Here is a 23256-nt window from a genome sequence, read left to right on the forward strand (position 1 = left end):
CAAAGAAAATATATTACTTATCCTGCATTAGACAAAAATGAATTGGTCAAACTAAGACTTCAAGCTGGATCAATGGATAATGTTTAATTTACTGAACTTTAACATAAATATTAATATATCATTAAATCAAATCAGTTATTTGTAAACGGCCAAGTTACATCAATGTGAAAAGATGTTAAGTATGATTTAATTTTAAGCAGTCCTCACTGAATGCAGAGAAAGCTGTAATATGTTAAACAATTAGTTAAGGGGTTTCATCAATACATTTTGCCACAACCGGTCACATGTTTATTTCCTGTTACTTGATACAAAATTGCTTGAATAGTGCAAACAGAGATAAGCTAAAACCAACAGCCTTGTCTGTGCAAACACATGACAAATACTCCTGTGAATTCAGTCCCGACAAAGACTTGACATTATTCAAATGAGAGTTAAGTGAAATTTTACTCTGGAGGAGGAACTGCAAGGCAGATAGTAGAAAGTGATAACTCGACACCCAACAATAAACTTGTCAGGTGACAGTGAAGGTACAGCACTTATAGTAATTAATTAACCTTTATTTCTCTGAGGTTGCCCCTCTGTGGCCTTAATAGGCATTTGGTGATGTCATTTATAGAAGAACAACTTCAGCACCAAGCAGGTGAAGAGGACAGCTACGTGAGGGCATTGTTCTCTGATTTCCATCAATCATGTGACCTTTGAGATTTCGAAAACTGCGAAACCAACGCAAGTTCAATGAGACTTTGACACTTCCATGTTTGTCAGAAGCCTCGCTGACGCAGGAGTGCAGTTTACTATTAAACTTAGCGGAAGAATGCGAAAGGAAAAGAGGATATCGATAGTTTGAATTGATAGTAAACAGAAAAAAAAAAAAAAACAAAGACTCACCAAAGATTTCGCCATTCTTGGCATACTCTGTGACCAAGTACAGCATGTTCTTCGTCTCCATAACCTGAGGGAAGGAGATGATTAAAGAATGGGGAGAAGAAAAAAAGTGAGTGAACACACTTAAACATTTTCATGAGCAATTTCATCTGAAAACCTACAAGAATAGACACTTGAGAGTGAAAAGATCCAAAAGTGAAGCAAAATAAACCCAAGGGCTCACTGTGTAGCTACACTCCAGTGGCATTCACAAAATAAAATCCCAAACAAACAAAATACATGAATGGCAACAGGCTCTAAATATGGCAATCATGTAAGAGGACGGAGGTGGACGGTTGGTGCTGCTGAGTGTATCTGAATGGTACTTAAAACCTTTCAGTCCTGACATGGTGCTGGGTTATGTAGGAGGAGGACCGATTTAGAAGCAGAAACACTCGGGAGATGAATAGAATTAAACCGGCGAGCGAAGAATCAGATGGAGATGGTGGGATGAATCAGACACTGCGAGCCAGACATTCACACTAGAAATCCCACACGCTTTGTTTGAGATCATTTTTCCATCTGTTGCGCTGACCGATTCACAGATTTGGGAAATTTAAAAAAAAACAAAAAAAGAAACGGTGGGGTTGTTCAGTAAACCTGTTTAGTCCCCCCTGTGACAAACAACTGATTGGTTATTTAAGCTTCACTGGTCGGACAAAGCGAGAGCCAGCAACTGAACTGGAACATACTGTACAGTTTTCACTGCCAGGGCGGAATCGTGTCAAAGCTCCAGGATTGTTACCAAAACTAAACAGTAAAAGAACTTTATTATGCGTGGAAGATAAAGATGTCAGACTGTTTATATTTAAACTACGGATAAAATATACTAAGAGGAAAACGACAGACAGATGGTGAGAGAGAAATGGTTGGAAGACGGGTAAATGTAGGGACAGATTAATAATGGATAGAGGGGATGATGGAATGAATGTAAAGATAGAATTGATAAATGGTGAAAAAAATGGATGGATATTTTTTCAATTCTCTCATTTTTCCAACCTGGATATGACTTCAAACCCCAAACCGAATGCAAGTCCCGTCGTTTTCATTTGATTTCAGATATCTCTCATTTACCATAAAGAATTTTGCTTTTGTTGCGTTACCCATTTCATTTCTAAAATTACTAAATTATTTAAAAAAAAATTAAACTACTAAAAATTCTGTTTCTTAATTTATTTAAATGCATGAGTAGGTCAAATGTCGGTCAACTAGTTTCTTGTGGTTTGTTAATTTGTCAAAGACAACACCCATTTGTTTGCCTCAAAGTGAGGACACATCGACACATAGCTGCTGTCTTTGACTGTAAAAGCCGATAAAAGCAGAAGTTTGATACAAACATTTGATAAGCTTGGTTTATGCGTTTAAAAAACAAAAACGCTTTTTCCGTGAAAACCTCCAATAAGATGAGAAGCAACAAAAACAGGGCATTTGATTAGCTTTGTGTGTTAAATATTTATTTCTCTGTAGCAAAGGAAATAACTGTAATGTGAAAGGGGAAACTTGGAGTTGAACTATTTTTGGACCACATTAACATTAATTTTTGACTTCCCCTAATTACGCTGTCACAAGCAAGAGCAGCAGTACATCCTGTGGTTAATCGAGTGGTTTATAAGCCTGTACTCTTTATCTGTTTACAAAGCAAATATTTAAATAAATGGTGTACTTTTTTATTAAAGCAGTCCATGTAATGGGTTTAACACTGGGTTTGATTTTGGGGGAAAAGTATGTAGACTCCCAGATCTCTTGTAGTCGTACACCAAACCCACGGACCCGGAAGGCGTAACGTGGAACACCCAAGCAAGGAGAGAATGAAAGACAGAAAATAATGGCCGAACGGGGTTAACGCAGAGGCCATTAACACATGAAAAAAAAGAGAGGGGTCCACAGTTAATTTGTGTCCTTTGTGAGTCTTCATTAGATAGGCTTTCCTCGGGGCACTGGGGTCAGCCCGGGTTTTTGAGACGGGACGGGGACAAACTAATTGAGCTGAGCTGATTGGACGGATGGGGCCTGGTGAACAAAAAAAACTGAATAACGATACACACTAAAATAACACAATACAAAGCTGGAGCATTGTCACACGGTTGTGAGATGATAATGAACTTTTATTTACATTCTCTGAAAGAAAAGAGCAGGACCCCATTTACGTAACGTGTTTTGGGGAATGTGAGGGGGTTTATTGCAGGGAACTATTTTGTGACAAACACCAGACAGTGGAGTGACAGTGGTGAGTAAGTAAGTCTTCTTCACCTCACAGAACATGCAAGAAAAGTGCACAATCAAGTCTGCAATGAAAACTTAGCAACTTTTGAAACTGTTAAATTCATGAAAAATTTATTCTCTCAATTATTATGAAAAGATGCCAAAATAAAAACTGGACTGCTAATTACCTAACGGCTTTTAAATTAATTATTTTCCACCTTTAAATTGTCACAATATTAACACGTTTACCCACAGCAGTTTACATCTTAAAAAAAAAAAAAAGCTCACAAAGTTTTAAGGTTGAAACGAAATAAACAGATGTACCTTATATTTTCCTCCATTAGTCATAAAAAAATCAGAGTAAACTTTTCCAGCTTTAGGTCAGCTTCGATTGCAAAAAATTATTTTTGTGCGTTCTAATGCAACACCTTAAACCCACAATGTGGACCTCCGCCACTCGGAGTCATTCACATTTTCAGACGCTCGAGGAACGTCCAGGCCACGATACTATTTAGGAGCACCGTGTCCCAGGGGTTAAATGTGTCTGGCGCAAAATGCCTACGTCATCCTACACAAAAAGAAAAAGGTATTGTGAAAATGCTTTCATAATCCACAGTGAAATGTTCGGTACCTACATTGCCTGTAAGGCAAGACCACAACTTCAGAAGAAATGCAGGGTAAAAAACATTTTGGAGGCCTGTCCTTTGGTCTGCTAAAACTATAGTTGATGTGGCTTAAGGACAACAAAGTCAATTATTTGGGATGATTATCACAAAGCCCTGATCTGAATCTCAATGAAAATTAGTGGGTCCCGCTGAAAAGACATGTGCAAGCAAGGTTGCTTGCAAACCTTACTCCACTATATCCACTCTGTCAGGAGGAACGGGCCACAATTTTACCAGAGTACTGCGAGAATCTTGTGGAAAGATACTCAAAATATTGGACCCCAAGTCATACGGTTAAAAAGACAAATTCACTAACTCCACAGTTCAAAATGGGTTTTTTGTTTTTCTTTTAAAAAATAAATAAATATAAATAAACAAAATATCCCACTAGGCCATTTTTTTTCAGCTTCCACACTGTATCCAAAAATACTGGGAAAGCAACAACAGTATTCATATTAAACCAAATGTGAGAAATTCCTTCCAGCCTACATGTAGTGACAACTCCCAGTCAAAAATGACCCTGCTCCCATGTCTAACTTCATAGTTTACATCGTCCTACCAAATGATACTCATTTCAGAAGTCCCAGTAAATAAAAGGGTGGATCCCTGATGGAATAAATAAAGCTGAAATGTGACATTTCAGAAGATTTAATTCATATTATCTTGACCAACTAATGACATGAGTGTTTTGCCTTCGCTCACTCCCCAGCAAGACGCAAACAGCCCTGAGAGTCAGTCAGTCATTAACTATATTCTGTAACTATCCAGCAGTGGCAGGTTCTGCTGGGCAGCATCTGTTTGCTTATGCATTAGAACATGACCTGGATTGGTCATGCGCTTCAACACCCCGGGCTGCTTAAGTACCCAAAAAAGAGAAGAAGATCAACAAGAAGCAGCGGTAGATTCTGCTTTTCAAAGCTGACTTCTTCACACTGTGTCCCCCTCCAACCCGTAACTAGAACACTTGTCATATCGAGTCTGTAACAAGCGTTACATATTACTCTGTGACCCCTGAGCTCTGACGGGCAGAGCGGGCTGCACAGAGGCAGACTTGGACTTTGCTTAGATCACACGAACAATCAGACTTGAGACGCACGTGGACATTCGTCCACGGTAGCGTTAGAGATCTCCAGACTTTCTGCCACTAGGTTCTGATCCGATAGAGTTCATATTTACAGAACAGGAAAAGTATTTTATAAAAGTCAACTTCGGTCTTGTCCAAATAAGATGTTCCTAATTAAATACATTTCAGCAGTGTTCTTTCAAACGTAGAACAATGTTTAATCTCTCATTAAAAGCCTGATTTGGAGAAACTTTTCTTAGAACTAGGAGTGTTAGCTTATCACACCCATTTACTCATCCTTTTATGTCTTTTTCCACAATAATTCTTTTACGTCACAACATATTTGGCATAGCTTTGGATTTATTGCTTTCTTTTGCTACTGATCTGGAGGGGTTGCTTTGTAGAATAATAAAAATTTTATTTGGTCACAACTGAGATCTCCCCCCCTCTTCTAAACTCAAATATAAAACTTCACAGTCTATTCAAAGGAGGATTTCAGTAGAGACCTTGTGATACCCAGAGACAAAGAAGAGCCTTTATCTCCTCTCAGGGGGTGTTAGATATTTGCTAATGAGCCATCGCAAGTCAAGTCATCTAGATATATCTTGTGGACCAAAGTCTTGCTTTTCATCTTCTTAATTTGAGATAATCATGCCACTCCCTTGAAGATAACATGGCAAAATACGAGCGTAATTACAAAAGATGGGACAGAACAATAGTCCTTACCTGAGGGGAGGACGGCTACGTGTCGAGGCTAAAAATATTTCAAACAATATCTGGCTATTTGTGTTCAATTTGACTTTCATAACATCCATAAAAAATACAAGTAATTTAGAGGCAATTTAGGCTGTCCCAACATATTCCTGTAAAACCAGGATTAGACATAAAGCAAAGATGACAGCCTTAAAGACTTGTGCAGATCAGTGATGGCCAAACATTTCTACTTCAGATGGCTAAACTAACACCAGAAGAGACTTGTTGCCACCACAGATTGACAGTACATGTATCTAGTTTACATTGTATTTATCTTTATTGCATCAAAAGGCATTAAAGTCCACAGTTCTGAAGAGGTGATCATATTCAACCAACTTTTTCAGGACAGCTCGTCTGCAGGTCAAATATGCCTTTTTATTAAATGCAACAAAACCACCTTTTTTTTCTGTAGATGCATCAACCACCTTAACAAACAAACTTTCTTCTGAACTAAAAAAAACAGTAAAGGTTTGGTCTGTAAACTTCTGCAAAGCTTTATAAATTAATATGAGCAGGAGTAGAAATACGGAAAACAAAAAACCATTAAACAAATATCCTAAAAGTAACACTTTAAAAAATGCATGATGCATAAATAACACCTAATAAAGATGATAAATTCAAGAAAACAATCCCTCTGTAGACTTCAGGTCTTGGTGGAGACACTAACCTGGTATAGCTTGATGATGTGGGGGTGGTCCAGCATTTTCATGATCTGAACTTCCCTGTAGATCTTCTCCAGGTTGACAGCATCCAGTTGGGTCTTGTCAATGATTTTAATGGCCACCTGTGGTGAGATCAAACATGAGCATCAAAACTGGAACTAAGAAGTCAGATTTTAGATAAACAATTGAAAGGATCTCATTTAGACCCCATCAAATACAATGGACGGTAAAGCAAACACATCCCCACAAACTCTACTGTAGCCAGCAATTTGATATCTAGCAAGTAGAAAAGAAACTAGCAAAGTGCTCAAACTTTGCTATTTTTCCCTCATATGTCAATTTGCTATTGTATTGAAAAAGAAAAACATTTAAAAAAAAATCATACTTTATCGCTAAGATATAATCAAATATGAGAGTACAGTTCAGTTTTGCATCTACGCACGGGCGCGCGCAAAGTGCATGCTCCAAATGTAAACATCCCAAGCTTTCAATAACAGAGCGAGGGTAGGTAACGAGGCAATAATAACATCTTTGCTCCAAACTCTCTCATAAACACAAATTCATCAGAGTGACCTGAAGTGCTCCAAGCATCTGTGAGCCAAGGAGGTGAGGTAAACAACAGGAAACTCTGGGTCTCTGCCATCACACCACTGTTAGGTGAAGCTAAACAACTGAGATCAAAGTCAGCTGGGAAGTTTTAATGAGCAGTGAAAGTCTTTTACCTTTTTAAATAAAAACAACAACAAAAAAGAAAGGCAGGGGTTGAAAGTTAAAAAATAATTAAAAGCAGAAAATTCTGTTTTTTAATTTAGATTCATGAAATTGTACAATACTGCGCAGCAATCTGAAAAACTGCCAGAAGATTGTCTCCTGCCTGCTTATCAGAGAGGCACTCATTTTATCCTCCATCTTCATGCAAACATTACCAGCAGCTTCACTCTCTCGTCTCTTCTTCATATTACAAAGGAATGCGCGGGATAACTGCAGTGCGCTAGTCTATACCTGAAGCAAGCAACAGATCAGCTGAGATGCATTCATGTCTTTACCTTGAACCACAACAGAAAATAGTAGCACTCCATTTTTATTTTATTTTTTTTAACATAGTGGTCATGTAAGCACAAACATGGCCTTCTGTTTACTTTTAGCACGTTGTAGTTTCGCCAGCAGTTTTAAACTTCTTTTGGCAAGTTTGTAGCCAACTAGGAGGAGTCGAGGGAGAGTTTAATAGGTCTAACACTCCATTATCGAGTCCCTTGCCACAACACAAGCAGACATGCATCGTGGGATTAAATCCCATAAAGAAATCTAAATCTAGTAACAGCACTCCAGCTTCAAACTGAGACCTCTAAAACAGAGAGATAGATGGGATAAATGCTTTATTTAGCTCTGGGGGGGGGAGATTTAAACATTAAGTGGCTCATTAAATTAAAGAGCATGCATTCAATATAAGATATAATTGCAAAATTGAATAAAACGGAGTTAATAAATGACAGTTAAATGTAGAAGTAAGTGTAAACATGAATAAAAAGATGATTGTGGTGGATGGTAGAAAGTATTAAAGGAAAAAAGGATAACAGTTTGTGGTATCTAAGAAATTTTGAACTAAAGATTTAAAATGATGTTCTTACATTATTCTTACTGTTTCCAAAGTGACATTTATTTATTGATTATTTTATCATATATAGCGGCTTTTGAAGGCCTAAATACCCGAGTAAAACACCAGGTTTGTGTGGTGAAACAATTAAGACAATTTAACTGAAAACCAAATTATATTTGAGGAAAGGAGGGAAAGTTACAATATCCCCCATAGCTTCAATCTTTTTCAGTCTTGGGTAAAAAAAATTTAATTATAGTGAATCCAACTAACCTGAAATAAAGTTTGGGTGTTCTAGTGGCTTTTTTTCTGAACTTTGCTCATTTTCTTCCTGGAAATAAAGCCAAAATTTTCTGCCAGGCTAGGAAGGATCAACATAATCTCACTGAACAAGGAGGACAGGAAAAGGGAAAACAAATTCTCAACAAGATTATATCCACACACTGACCAGTGAGAAGTAAAGGTAGCCACCAATAATTGGAGAAAAACAGGGAACAACAGTTGCACATTAAAATTGGATATTTACCAAAACTGATGAAAAGATGCAAGAAAAACTGTTCAGAGAAAATACCAAGAGGGCAGACGGCAAAGCTGAAGAACCAAGTTCTAATCATGTTTGTCATTCCACTACGACCTCCTAGGGTCCACATATTTCTGTCCAGGCATTTGTCCAATACATTTGGTGAAAAAGCGACATTGCACAAGAATCTACACTTGAAGTCCAGAGTAGGTTTAAGCAAAAAGGTAGAGAATACAGCAGACAGAAGAGTTTAAGTTGAACAGCTGAAATAATTTTCCTCACAAGTAAAAAAAAAAAAAAGAGAGAGAGAGAGAGAGAGAGAGAGAGAGAGAGAGCAAAAGTCTTCTTTCAACCCGCTGACAGGCAGGAGGCATCAACCAGTGGGTAAAGAGCAGTGAGCCATTAAAGCTGAAGAAAACTCTTTAAATGAACTTCAAACCATAGGAGCAAAATGTCAGAAAGCTTAATTGAATCTATAAATTTTCAAAAGCTTGATACCATGATTCATAGGGGAAAAAGACCTGCTGAACGACAGCGTCACAAAAAGAGCCTTCTGCCACTTGTCCACTGTCGTCCACGATAGCACCTCGTTCACTCCATCACAGATTTTAATGAGTTTGAACACCTGCCAAGCACCAGCTTTTTATCTGTGTGGCTGCAGCCCCTAACACACGGCAGCATAAAAGAGGACACCAGCTCCTATACGGAGGTAAAATACGTGCAGCAACTCATCTCACTCGGCAAAAAGACCTTAGCCTGCTTCGTCTACAGAGCCTGAGGTTTCCAGGTCCAGCTTGTCATGCATATGGACTCCTGTCTACGCGTGGGGAGCGCTCCCAATCAATGCTCTGAGTTAAGCAGGTGGCGTGCTATAGCTACAGGTTTAACTACCAGTGCAAATTATAATAAACTGTTCAACAATTAATATTAATCATTCAAGTAAAAAAAAGCAATAAGCCAAGGAATAAGCCAATTACAAGTTCAAGGTAAACCAAAATAAAAACGAAGATATGTTTGAGCAAATTATTTTTGGGGGTAAATTGTGTCGGATATCTGTCAAAGCTTTCTTTCAACTTAATGTTGACAGACAGGGCCACGTTGGAGTGGGCAAGACACCCACAAGCAGAAACATATACAACAAAATGAGACAAATGGGTCAGATGAAAAAAGTAGGTTACAAACACAGGAGTTGCACCTACCTAGGGACGTGCAAACATGTGTGCACAAACATGCCAGATCTGCTGTTTCATGTACTGTTAAACTGTGGTTTACTGTACAAACAAGAACCAGGCAGACCGATGGCTCCTGGCATCGTCTCACGTCAGATGATGCATAAAAGTTTATTGCCCGCCTTCCTGGCCGACTTTGTCTGAGCTAAACATCTGCAGCCGTTCTATATGCCAACCAGCACTAAGTGATCTCCACTACCAAATGGATGGCCTGTAAACAACCACTGTCAGTGTTATAATGATGTAGCTAACCTGGCTAGACTAACGCTGAGCCACTTCACAGGCCTTAATAACCAGATTACCACAAAAAGAGCCTCACACAGGATGCATCCTTGCCCAGTTATCCATTAAAACCTTTGAAGGATCTAAACTGGATGACGCAAATCTTTTATTTTCTTATACACTATAATCGCTCACGTTCACCAACAAACAAGCTGCGCAGATCAAAGATAAATGTTTTTACAAATCTCCTGGAATATGGTCTAATCACGCCCACTCGTCTCACAGCAGAGGCTCTCCACGCACTCTGGGCACTGTTTACAGTAAAGTCCCTGTCTCTATCATTACAACAGAGAGGCATGGCACTCCATGGTACTGCTTGGGTAAGGCTTTTTCTGCAGACAGGGAATGAGCAGGCAGAAAGTTGCAAATTAGCTCCGACTAATCTCAAAAGTTTCCGATATGCATTCAGTCTCAAAGAACTCAAATTGGTATGAATTTTATCACATTACAACTACAAACGTCAATGCATTTTATTTGGTACAGCAACATTAAGTTGAGTGTGAAAGGGGTGGACTTAAAATATTATCACCATATGTTAACGTACCACTGTAATATTGAAAAAGGTGACTGTAAAAAAAACAAAAAAACTATTTACAACTTCTTATGGGGTAACTGTGTGAGTGTGACTGTGCAGTACTGAAATAGCCCCATAAACACAAATACTAATCATAAAAAACATACCTGTTTGAAATAGGCTTCTTCAAGTCACTTCAGTTACATAAATGGGAAAAGTATCTCAATAAATGCATTTAATTATAATTGCAACTTTATTTATGCTAACATGGAGAAAATAGTAAAAACAAAAATTCCAATAACAGTGTCAGTTTCTGAAAACCTTTAATTGAACATCTCATCAAAATTTGCATTATTGTAAGAAATTGTTTACGATAAACAACTGGGTAAATTCCCAAAAGGTTAAAGAAAAAAAACAATCTGAAGTTTTGAAGCTTATCTAGCAAACTTCAGTAAATTACACTGATAAATAAAATTATAGCAAGCATGTAGAAGACAGGGGCTCTGATCAGGAAAAAAAAATGTAATAAGACTTAAGACAGGGACTTAAGAAAATACTAGACCCAAGACAGAGCAGAGGTTCAACTTCCAGCAGGATGAGACCCTAAACATAGGGAACAGTGGAATGTTTCACATTAAAGCATATACATGTGTTAGAATGGCCCAGTCAAAGTTTAGATCTAAATCAAATCGAGCATCTGCAGCAATAAGTGATGTTCAAAGATGCTCTTCATAAAACTTGAATGAATTGGATTTATTTTGCAAAGCAAATGGAGTAATAATTTCAGCGTAGATGTGCAAAGCTGGTAGAGACACACCCCAAACGACTGTTTGCAGCAAAAAGTGGTTCCACAAAGTCAAAATTGAGGGAGGGCGGAGTAAAATTGTATAGCAATTTTAGTTTTTTAAATTTGTAAAATAAGTTTGCAATCATGCATCTTCTTTGGTGAGCACAGAAAATTGTTGCGCTTGTAGTAAAAAAAAAAAAGTGTAGAAGGTTTAAGTGTTATGAATATTTCTGAAGGGCACTGTACGCTGCACTGCTCTGCAGATCGGAGTGTTTGCAGAGCCAAACCCTTTCCAAACTATGAAGACCCCGAAGCCAGTGTCAGGGAGTTGCTGTCTGCAAAAAAGCCTGCAAAACTCTACGCTTTCCAATTAGAAAGACATAAGCAGAGGATCCACACAAAGCTCACTGCACTGCTGGGACAAGAAATAGCTAAATCACATCATTAGTTAGATTACATAATGGGACCACCAACCTACGCTGCATCCCCCTTGATACAGAGCAAATTGGAAGTTTACGCCGGCTAGACTCTTATGTTGCCCTACTGTGGCTTTGAGTGGGGTCATTATACCAAAACGAGAGCAGGTGTATGATGCAAAGAAGAAGAAGGGAAAAAAAGAGAAGAGAGTGTGCATGTTTACAGTTTATATTTCCCAGCAGCAGTGGTGGTCAGACCTCTTCCTGGCACTGATATTCCTGAGGGGGGGATGAACGTGCAGACAGTCTGCTGCTCTACCTGCATGGTTCAAATGCACTAGCACTGCAAGTCATGTGTCCACGGGCAGCTGCATGACCCGGGTCTGGATTAGCGCTGCAATGGTTGCTGGGGTGTCAACTAGTGCATAAAAGTTATATAACTCAGCAGAACAGCAGCACAAGTTAGCTTTCCAGGCTAACAAGTTCACCCGTGAACTCACCTCGGTCTTGGTTATGCGGTGTCTGGCCAGCTTCACGACAGCGAAATTGCCTTTTCCTAAAGTGCGCTCGATGTCGTAGAAGCCCACTCGGACCGGACCCCGGAGCAGCGGTTTTTGGACACTGTCGGCCATGACCATGCTGTTCTAAATGGGACTGCTTGTGAAAGCGGTAGAGACGGGAGGACTCAGACAGGCTTGCTTGAGCAGCTAGAGATAAAGACGAAAGAAAAACAAACCGCCCGCCGCCGCCGCCGCCGCTTCTATCGCCGCCCGAAGCGTGTCCATTAAAAATAGACAAAGTTGATTTCTGTGTCGCCCCTACCGGCTTAAAAAAAAAAAGCCAATGTGGCGCTGACTCTCTTTCATACGCGGCGAGCCATTCGCTGAACCACAGGGCTTTCACGCCACGTTCCCCGGGTACAATAGAGCGATAATATTTCAGGTTGAGGTGCCTCTATCAGCTACAGAGCACACGAGTTGACTCGCTAAGAGGCATCATATTCTCGAGTTGACGTACATTGACGTCAAAGCCATGGGGGTATTTGTTCAGGGGGCGGGGCCACAGAGCGGCTCCACACTTCAGTGCCAATTGGTTGTCAGGACAACCAGACCCACCTCTTACGTCAGCCGGTAAAATTGCTATTCTGAAATCTGTTTGCTCGCCTGCCCTTCTTGATTGCACGCATAGGTAACTTTGAAGTTCGGCCCTGCAGGTGCTTAGCTAGCACTGCGGCTAAAAATGCTTTAAGAAAAGATTCTGCATTACTTCCTTTCATTTGGTCAGAGAAATTACTCAGCAAAACTAAATGGGAAATAAATGAACAAGCACATTTATGCAAAGCAGCATTTTTGGTTACACGGATCCATCATATAGCATGCATGCTTTATTTTTAAACAATGCTTTTATAAAAGCATTTATTAAAGGGAGGTATTTGATCAAAGAAGACACTTTGTTCACCTACATCACAGCGACATCTTTTGGTAAAAGTATGCAACTGACAATGTCTCTCAAGAGACCTTAATTGTATAAAGCGGCTGCAGTGACAGAAAAAAATCTGTCAATATAAATGATATAAATGCTCTTTATAATATCTTTTGTTAGCCTGAGTAAACAGAAAATGCAGTTTCTGAAATTACAAATAATAGGCCATCAATTATGTAAATTACTGTGGTAGAATTTTGCCCATGTTTTATTGCAAAATTACTTAAATTCAGCAATAAAACTCATTTCNTGTGTGTAAATTAAAATGAGTTCAATAACTTCCACTTGCATTATTTAGTATTTTCATCTTTTCTCTCTTTCTACCAAAAATAGAATGACAGATGGTCTCAAATAGCCCCTTTTCTGAAGGACAATTTTGTTTACATAGACTTCATAATTAATTGTGTGTTATTTTGTTTGCTTACTTGGGTATTTAAATATCGTTCAGTTTCGGTGTTAATAGAATTTAATGTTTTTTGATCTCGGAGAATGTGTTCTCTCATTATTATGCCATTACTATAATATTACCTGAAAATGGTCTCAAAACAACATTATTGTTTGTCACAATAACTTCTGGGACAATTTTTCGCATGTGTGTAGTCACATTCATCTTTTGTTAGCCTGAGTAAACACAAAATGCAGTTTCTGAAATTGCAAATAATAGGCCATCAATTATGTAAATTACTGTGGTAGAATTTTGCCCATGTTTTATTGCAAAATTACTTAAATTCAGCAATAAAACTCATTTCTGAACATGAATTCTCCATACCAGGCCACAACATTTCAATCAGACTTATGTTCATAAAGTAACCAGGCCACTCCAACACCTTCATTTTGGAAACCATATTTAGTGGAATGCTCAATTTCCCTTGTGGCTCAAAGCTTTTGAAATGGCTGCGTAACATCTCCAACACGGATATTTATGATTTTTGTCATCTGCTATTAAATTTCTTGAAACCAGACATATTTAATTTCTGCATTGTAACTTTGTCTAGAAATTAGCTTTCCAAAAAAAAAATTAAAAAATAAATAATAAATGTTTGATAACAATATTTTATGATTTACAATGATGGGTAAATATCAAATTTTACATAGGGGCAAATTATTTAAATAGCTTCTTTTTTTTTTTACTTTAATCAGTGAAATCATACTTTTCAAATGTATATTTATCTGATGTTACATCTGTTTGGTGACCTGGAACATATAACAAAACAAAAAAGCAAAAGGAGCAGAAATCTGTAAAGGGGAAATAATTTTTCATGGTTCTATAACATATCCACAGCCCATGTCCACATCCATGGTTGGTTCCCTTCATGCCATGCAGTGACAACCTTGCAGAGCACAGCAGACTGCTGAAGCAGAAAGCCAGAGCAATGCTCCGAAGGCCTCTGCTGTCACAAACAGACTTCCTGAATGTAAGAGTTCCAGATGTGCTTTTGGCATTTCCTGTCTAACTTTCTCCAAGAACACACTCAGCCTCTCCTTACTGGGCTCCACTACATCTTTCCAAATCACTAACCAAGGCAGCCCACACAGCATGTACTCAGAGAAAACACAGACATTTATTTTCAGAAATGGGCTTTTGTGTTGTCTTTTCAAATTTACTACAGAGGAACAGATTACGCAGGGTAAAACTGATGCAGTTTTTCGTAACATATTGTAATCTAGTCATAACTAAAGAGAAATTCTTACTATCAAAAAACAAAAAAACAAAAAAAAAAAGCTTTTTGGTCAGTTATCTGTCATCTGTCTTTCCTTGTGTCCAGCCCTGTTCCCTGACATCAGCAGCCAAACAGGAAGCTTTCTACTGTGATGACAGTTTTGATTTCATACGAAGGGGGTTGAAACAGTCCCGAAATGAAAAGTTCATTTTTACAGTGCACCACACGGATGTTTTTTTATTATCTCAACAAATGTTGCTAAACTATATACTAATGTTCAAGAAGATTCATTTGGGATTAACCAAAGCTTTCAAGAACAGTATATTCAGTGTATATCATTATTGTATATACAGTGTTTAATTGCTACTTCAAATGGATTTAATCATACTACTTCCTCTTAGAAAAAAAACAAAAAAGATTCCTGGAAGTGGGCAAAGAAATGCTGAATCAGTTCATCTATAAATAAATGTAATTGTAAATATTCAGACAAAATAAAGCCTGACATCAGAAAACTGTGTCACATCAGCATAGGCGATATCTATTTTCTTTCTTTATTACTGTTCTTGTCATGTTGGCATTTTTATCAAATGCGCACAATACCTCAATAACTTTTAGCCAGACTAACATGCTTATAAACATGACTGGTAACCTTCAAGTTGGTTTTGGGAGAACTTGATAAATCAGGCTTTTTTTTTTATACAGGTGGGGCATTTATCAGGTGCAATTCAACTGAAAAACATATCTGACAAAAAAAAGGGGGGATAGGGGGATTACATTAACCCAGTTGCATAAGTATGCACACATTTAACTACTACTTTTCTGAATATTCTTCTGATTTAGCTTCAGTGTTTAGTCTTTAGCTTTTACCTGCCATGAGTTATAGTTAATACCAACAACCTGATATAAAGTTCTGCTGGCAAATATTTGATTGAACAAAGGCATCAGTCAGGAGAAGGATGTAAAAGTTCTCCAGAAAAGGGACAATGGTCAACAATTGAAGAAAGTAGCAATAAAACAAAAGCTGATTGTTTCTGCAAAACTAATGAAAAGAGAAGATACAGTAACCAGTCAAGGAGCCGATAAATAGGAAAATAACAGCTTTGGAATGGTCTAATAAAACTGTAGATTCCTTTAATAAGAGCTGCGGGCAGGAAACCTCACATCATGATAGATAACTACCACTGTTTGTGTTTCTTATCACATAAAATCTCCCCAAATAATTGAGGTTATTTGTTGAAGTGTCGCAAATGTACAAGGACTGCATAAAAACCCTCTGTCATCATGTAAAAATCCATAAAACCAAAAATGATGTAAACATGTCTTTTGTTTTGATTAATATCAGTATTTATTTAATATGGTTTGACAGATATGATAACGTCCTAAATATAGTGTTATAACTGACCAAAACATAGATGTTAAGCGGCGACACATACACAAGGAATAAATTGACACTCTGAAACCGGTCCACGTAAAACCAGTTCAAACTCAGCTGTGTATGTTGAGACTGCGTACCTCACTGGTAATCTAGCAAGATATGTAGAAAGAAAGAGATATAGACCAGTATATGTTCCTCTTTCTAGCTTAATAAGGTTCCTTTAACAATTTCAAGTTCACAGACGTTTCTGGAGCTCAGATCGACATCAACAACGTTAGCCATAGATCTCATTTTCCACCCATCCATCCTGACTGCGGCACCGCCGACTCTGAGTCCTGGCACTCTCGTAGATATCGTTCGTCACAAAGCCGGTCTCCTTCTCTGAACACGTCACGTTCTCGTAATCGGGATACTGGGCGTCATGTGAGTATGGGCAGGAGTACTTTGTCATGATTTCTGCCTGCGTCCTGTAGTCCAGAGCAGCGTGAGGGAGTTCAGTGATGTCACTAAAGGCGTAAGGTCCTTGAATGGAGGAAACCGAAGGTGCTGTTGGCATCAGCTGCTTCGACCTGCCGGGGAAACTCTCTGTTTCCGTCTTCCTCCTGAATGTAAGTAGAAAGGATCAAATTCACGGTGAGAACACTAACCGCCAGGGCCGACTTTCAACTGGAACACACACACGTGCGCACACGCACTAATCTAATAACTGATTTGAAAAATGATTCCTGTGATTATTTTTAACACTCTCTGTTTTATTTTTTTTTTTACCTTTTTGCATGCTGTCTGTAGCAGAAGAACCCAGCAGCTGCTAACAGCAGCAGCAGGAGCATAGCTGGAATAGTGGCATAGAGGATGTAGGAAACGTAGAGACTGTTGTCTGAGAAAGACACTGCAAGAAAATGCACATTACTAAGCCTAACTGCATTAAAACACAGCCTCCGAATATTCATAAGTATGACAAGTTTCTTATACTTAAAAATATAACATAGAAAGTATTTATTTTACCTGATGACTCAGGTGATCCAATAGCTATTCTGACATCCCCTTCTGTGGATATGTTTGGCCTCATAGATGGAACTACAGAAGCAACAAAGGTCATGATTGAAACACAAATATGTGGCATATTTTAACAGATTCATAATTATTAAAGAATTGTTTAGAATGTCAGCATTTTGTACAACTAAATTTAACATGGTCAAATGTTCAGGTTCAATCACCTAACTACATGTGGCAAAAGATTTTAGGTCTGCAGACTGAGGTTTGATTATGATTCTATGTAGATTCAGAAGTAGTTAGAAAACTCTCACAATCTTTTCTTGGGATGCCTCCCAAACAAGGGCTAAGGGTTTGGCTCATCAACAACATCTAATGGTTGGTATGGAGATTTAGCTACCCAAACATATCACTTTTATTTACCATTTGGGTGGTTTCCAGATAAACTTGGTGCTTTACTCAGCTTTATTTATCAGTTCCAACTTAGTAGCAAATTTATCACATATATGTGACACAAAGACTATAAATCAAACCTTCTTAGACTTTGACAAAAGGAGGTTTTACATTGAACAAGAGTAATGTGTACCTGGTTCTACTATGATCCTGTCTCCTGTAAATACTGGCATTTTCTCTGCAGAGGATGAAGAAAATTAGTACATTTGTAACATTCAAATAAATTAAAAAAGAACGTTTAACTTTATCCAAACACAAATATTCAATGAGCTTTTGGGTATCATTCTTAAAAAAAAAGAGCTTAACACAAAAAACAGCTTTACATCTCAGCATAAGAACACCAAAACTAGTGACACACGGTGGTGGTGGTAGCATCATGATGTAGGGTTAATTTTCCTACTTTTCCCAGATGAAATTGGGCTTTCTGGTCAAAGTGGATGAAATCATGTTTTCACCCTAATTTTTCAGGTGTCTGGTAGAAAGGTAAAGACAGATTTTTAACAGCATCACAATCTAACAGATTTAAAGAACTTTTATGAGGGAGATCCTGCCAGTTAAGAGACTGCTATGAAAGAAGACTGAACGCTGAAACTGAATCAAAAGGTACTTCAACTAAGTATTAGTTTAAGGATGTGGTGTTATGCAATCAGGGTTTTTTTGCAGCCTTTTTACTTTTTTGTTTTCTTCTCGTGCAGATTTGGTTTTTAAGATGAATTGTGCAGAATACATTTCTTAACAAACATATAAATTGTTTTAAAGGGATTTATCATGGTCTCATTTTTTTTGCCACAAAATCTTGGTATTTTATTTAAACGATGTCTGAAAACCTTTTACAACCAGCGTAGGTATAAAAAATAGCTTCAAAATAGTTATACACTTTCAAAGATTGCTAAAAAGGAAAGAAATGTAATAATCATAAATAAAGCAGATATTAAAACTATAATCGTGTGCTTAATTCTACCTAGTGAATTTGGCTAGCACCTTTTATAAATTGCCAGAAAGCAAAATCGATGGAGCTATGTTGGCAACACCTCCATTAACTCACCTTCCTTGTATTTGCAGACAAAGTTGTTTTTGCAGCTGCAGTTGTCATCATTCCACTTAAACAGGAAATGGCCTTCTTCGTCAGCTGGTGCGGAGGGCTGGTGGTACAACACCACACACATTTCAGAACCACATGACGGCTCATCCCAGTTCCAGTTCCTGCGACGAGTACAACGTAAACATTAACATTTAACTGTATTTTTCTAGTTTTGGTCCATTTCACAGAGGAAGTAATAAAAATAACCAGGAGAACCTGTACTTGGCCTTGCTTCCATCGACCCAATAGTACTGCGAGGGGCATCCTGGGTTATTATTCCCTGTCTGGTGATGCGGGGGTCTACGACGGAGCCCAATCCAGAAATCGCCATCTCCAACCTTCAGCTTTTGTATGAAGCTCTCTATCAAGCGCTGCTCACTCTCTGTCTCAATGCTGAGCAGCTCGCCTCCCTCTGACCTGCAGGACTGCCTGGCATCCTCAAACGTCAGCCTCCGCCTGCTGTCCTGGATGTAGGATGCCTTATAGCATGGCCGCTCCGTCCCGCGTCGGCAGATTTTCTGGCCTGGACATCAAGGGGACAGAAAAATATATATTTTTTATAACTATGTGCCATAAAATAGCCATGCAGCATCAAAAGAAGATAGCACTATCCAACACAGGCAGTATAAAAAATATAACCCTAGAGAGTGAAAAAATTGTTATATCTCTTTGAAGGAATTTTATTCCACTTTCCTCTTCCACATAATTTAAAGGTCCCTGTGTGACCGGCGTCAGAGCTTGGTCCACATTGCTGGATCATTTTCGGCGGGAGTTGGACTCTGCCTTGGTCGTCCTTTGTTGCCGATCTTGATCATAATGCACAGAACGTCTGGGTGAGGAGATCCATTTTTTGGCCTTAGGATTTCGTCTCTGCTTTTTGAAGACTATGTATTCCTATTGGGTTCATCTGACCGTGGCCTACAGCTTTCACTGGAGCAGTTCGAAGCGGAGTGTGAAGCGGAAGAGATGAAGATCAGGCTCTCCAAATCCGAGCCTATTGGTCTTCAGCTGTAAAACGGTAGACTGCTTTCTGCAGGTCAGGGAGGAGGTCCTGCCCCACGTGGAGGAATTTAAGTACGTCAGGGTCATGTTCACCAATGAGGGAAAAATGGAGGATTGGTGCTGCGTCTGCGGTGATGCGGCCTCTGTCGCGCTCTGTCGTGGTAAAGAGAGAGCCGAGGCAAAAGGCGTAGCTCTCGATTTAACGGTCAATCTATGTTCTTACCCTGATTTATGGTCACAAACTCTGGGTAGACATGGAAAGAATGATATTGGAGATACAAGTGGCCAAAACGAGACCTTAGCTGAGGCAAATGAGAGCTGCAGATGTTGTTTTGGTTTGTTCTGTGACTTCCGGTATGTGTCGTTGATTTCTCCCTTTGTTGATAAAGGCTCTAATTATGGTTAGCTGAAATCCCCAAGCCTTAAAAATAGACCAATGTGACTTTGTTTATTGTCTATTCTTGAAATTATTTAGATTATGCATTGCTTTTTAGACAACTTTTAGCTTACTTCATGTTTGTTGGACAAATTTTATTCAAGTAATTTGTTCATCTTGCTGGTATGACAGTAATAAGACTAGTTTGACTTGTGAAACTGAACCAGCAAAATATGATTAATCACAATTAACTAGCAACTTATCAAGGTGGGGCAATTGCTTTTTCAAATAGAGCCATTTGCTTTCAGTAACTTTTTTTCATTTAATAAATAAAATCATAATTTAAAAACTCCTATTGCCTCAGATAATAAATTTGTTTCAACAATGTGAAGCAAAAAAAAAGAAAAAAAAGAAGTAAAAACTGAAAAAAATTGTTAGGGGATAAAAAGTTTCCCACTGCAATGTGTAATACATTGAATGTCAGTGGGATGTAATGGTGACTGAAGTTCAGTTTACTCTCTGTTAGCATTTTACCAGCTAATCAGGTAGCTGAACGGTTGTGCTGCTATGGTTCCACACTCTCAATTTGACCAGAAAAATTGACACAATAGTCAATAAAAGTCTTATATCACTTTATAAGGATGTTGTCTTCAGTTTGTTAAGTCATGCTTTTCGGCGAAGTATAAAACTAAACAGAAAATAACTTCCAACCCAAATTTCTTGTTTACTTTCTCCATTATTGTTTCCAACCCACTGGACGTGTTAATGTTTTTCGTTTTAACTCACATTTGCGGGGTTGGAACCTAATACAGCATCTCAAATTCATAATCCAGCTTTGTTCTGTTAAGGCATCAGTCACGTTTGACCCAGGACAGTTTAAGCAAAAACAACACCGATTGACTTTTTTTTTTTTTTTTTTTTTTTTTTGGGAGGGGGGGGGGGGTTGTTTTTGTTTTTTTTAACCCAGCAGTTTTTGAAGTGTAATTTTCAAATAAAGTTGCTTTCCCTATTAATGCAGTGACTATTAACTGAGTCACTGCATCCCACCTAAAAGTGGAACTTTCGATTTGACCATGATTCATTGCAAACAGTAACTCAGGACAGGATTACTGCGCATTCGGTAATAAGATGCTTACTGCCTGAAAAATCCTACTGAGTTGCCGATTTAAACAGAATGTAGATGAAGAAGGAGTGGCTATGTAAGCGCTTTCATGTCTCTGTTTTGCTTATAATCAAGAGTCAGCGATGTCCTCTTGTCTAGCACAGTCAAATTACAGCAGCGACTCTCTGACCCGGGCAGAAACGGCTGTTTACATGTTCCAAGAAGTTTGTTGCGTCGATATTGTTATGAAACACGCAGACTGCTTCTTGCTTTGGACGTTTTTCAGCAGCGGCTCTGCTTTCAAGACTCGTTTCCCTGCGCCACTCAAGTAAAACCCCGAAAAACGTTTCATTTACTTCAGTGTTAGAAACCGCTGAGACTTCTTTTTTTTTTTTTAACTTTTAAAAAGCATTGTCTGTTTTTATATGAAGGTCTTTAAATATAAATGAAACTCGTTTCTGCCTTTTATTTTATTTTCGCCCCCGAAGAAAAAAAAATCTTACCATTTATTTTCGAAGCGGATCCAGGGTGAAACAAAACGGCGATAACGGTGCCAAAAAGCCTCATAAAATCCATTTCTACATGTTCACTCGATGTTCTGCCCAGCTGCTGTTCAAAAACTGGGAGAAACTAAACTTCACTTCCAAACCCGGTGATAGAAAAAGTGCAATGATAGGAATGGGAAAAGACTAGTCTGTTCAGGGGGGAAAAAAAGAGGGTCGAGTCCTGAAGGCGTGCATATGGCGTCTGATTAAAAAAAAGCATCAAGAAAAAAAAGTCTAAAACTACAGAAACACTTTTAACTATCAGTGATTCTTTTGGGTTTAAGTTTAATTCTAACACGAATATTATGCATTTACGCTCATTAAGCAACAAATAAGCTTTTCTGAATCCTGTTTTTTACGTAAAGCATTGCAATATTGACCTGAATGGAGTTCTTTGTCTGTATTCTGTCATGTGGACTGTGTTAAAGAGAGCTACAAATTTGTATCCTATCTGCTTCACACAAACACACACACACACACACACACACACACACACACACACACACACACACACACACGCGCGCACACACACACACACACACGTGTATGTATGTGGAAAGCAGCACACTGTGTGTGGAAAGAAATGTGTCGCAATAAAATAGCATGAAAAAATAATTTCAATAGTAAGATATCTTACAAATTCATCTCATAAAGGGATGGTTTTATACAAGATCAACAGATATGGACACAAGCCTTTAATCATAGTTAGTTATCCAGGTACTGGGACTTTGATTTTGAAATGCTGTGCAAAATTTACTTTCATTAAAAGACTTTCACTGAAGCAACAGTGTAATCATTTAGCTCCGTAGGCCATAACCTTGGTAAGTCTCAGTGTGGCGGCTCTTTAAACATTGATAGTCCTTTCCGTATAACACTTTTTCCTTCCACTCAACTTCCCAATAATATGATTGGATAAAACGCTCTATGTATGAAATGTATACCTTCATTTTCTAGCATTAACTCTAATTCTGTTTGACCCCAATAATAATAGATTTGGTTCTACTAATGAAGCTTAATTAAAACAAATACGCTGTTGTGAAGTCAACAGTCTTCTCTATGACTGTATCAGTCATAAAAATGATATTTCTGCATTAAAGTAGTTTTTATTGGTATTTTATGACATTCTGTTTTTTTTTTGTTTTTTTTCAGAGACAGACTTTTGGGTTTTTATTGACTAAAATTTCACTTAAGGAATCAATTAACTGTAATTAATCAACTTTTTTTTCTGTTAAGTCATTTATTGAGAAGTTGCCTCTGAGTTAGTTTTGTCAGCAGATTTGTGCAGTAACCTTATCGGATGTCATATTTAAATATTCTGCCCACATGTAAATGGAGTCTGTTGAGAAGAAAATTACTGGAGCTTTATGGGAAGAGGATATGAGTCAGACTTCACTGTGAAAACAAAAGCTTCTGGTAAAAAGATGAAAAGCAAGGACACAGAGTGAGATAAATACAGAGAGTTATAGGGATAGAAAAGAGGGATTGCCTCTGAACAGGAAAGGAAACAGAGGAGGAAGAGGGCAGTTTTTTTTTTAGGACTTCACTTCCTGTCCATTGCTTTGGTTCAGTTTCCAT

The 23256-nt window shown here is 38.2% G+C and overlaps 2 protein-coding genes across 3 annotated transcripts in view; both read right to left on the reverse strand.

Moving 5' to 3' along the window:
• sik2b (salt-inducible kinase 2b) overlaps positions 1 to 12643 on the reverse strand; it is a 46679-nt gene extending 34036 nt beyond the window's left edge. The window contains exons 1-3 of one of the 2 annotated variants that reach the window (XM_007549384.2): positions 12112 to 12643; positions 6275 to 6391; positions 889 to 952 (exon numbers count right to left, since the gene is read on the reverse strand). In XM_007549384.2, the coding sequence (XP_007549446.1) occupies positions 889 to 952; positions 6275 to 6391; positions 12112 to 12249 (319 nt within the window). In that variant the 5' untranslated portion in view covers positions 12250 to 12643. The remainder of the gene's footprint in view (positions 1 to 888; positions 953 to 6274; positions 6392 to 12111) is intronic. The other variant, XM_007549383.2, reaches the window with a different exon arrangement.
• Positions 12644 to 15451: 2808 nt separating this feature from the next.
• laynb (layilin b) lies at positions 15452 to 21900 on the reverse strand. Its single transcript, XM_007549386.2, has 7 exons — positions 21640 to 21900; positions 18873 to 19179; positions 18621 to 18778; positions 17709 to 17753; positions 17135 to 17206; positions 16898 to 17018; positions 15452 to 16731 (listed from the first exon to the last, which is right to left on the reverse strand). Exons 1-7 carry the CDS (start codon positions 21710 to 21712, stop codon positions 16404 to 16406), a joined length of 1104 nt encoding a protein of 367 aa, XP_007549448.1. The 5' UTR covers positions 21713 to 21900; the 3' UTR covers positions 15452 to 16403.
• Between the last annotated feature and the right edge of the window lie 1356 nt (positions 21901 to 23256).

This window comes from Poecilia formosa, unplaced genomic scaffold (genome assembly GCF_000485575.1).
Source record: "Poecilia formosa unplaced genomic scaffold, Poecilia_formosa-5.1.2 Scaffold31, whole genome shotgun sequence".
Taxonomy (NCBI): domain Eukaryota; kingdom Metazoa; phylum Chordata; class Actinopteri; order Cyprinodontiformes; family Poeciliidae; genus Poecilia; species Poecilia formosa.

What these genes read in the sequence shown, in the direction of transcription:
- laynb (XM_007549386.2), bottom strand. Translation starts at nt 21,712, where the DNA reads ATGGATTTTATGAGGCTTTTTGGCACCGTTATCGCCGTTTTGTTTCAC. An exon ending in TGTCTGCAAATACAAGGAAG is followed by an intron (nt 17,754 to 18,620) that starts GTGAGTTAATGG and finishes CATCCTCTGCAG; the next exon opens with AGAAAATGCCAGTATTTACA. An exon ending in TGGATCACCTGAGTCATCAG is followed by an intron (nt 17,019 to 17,134) that starts GTAAAATAAATA and finishes ATTTTCTTGCAG; the next exon opens with TGTCTTTCTCAGACAACAGT.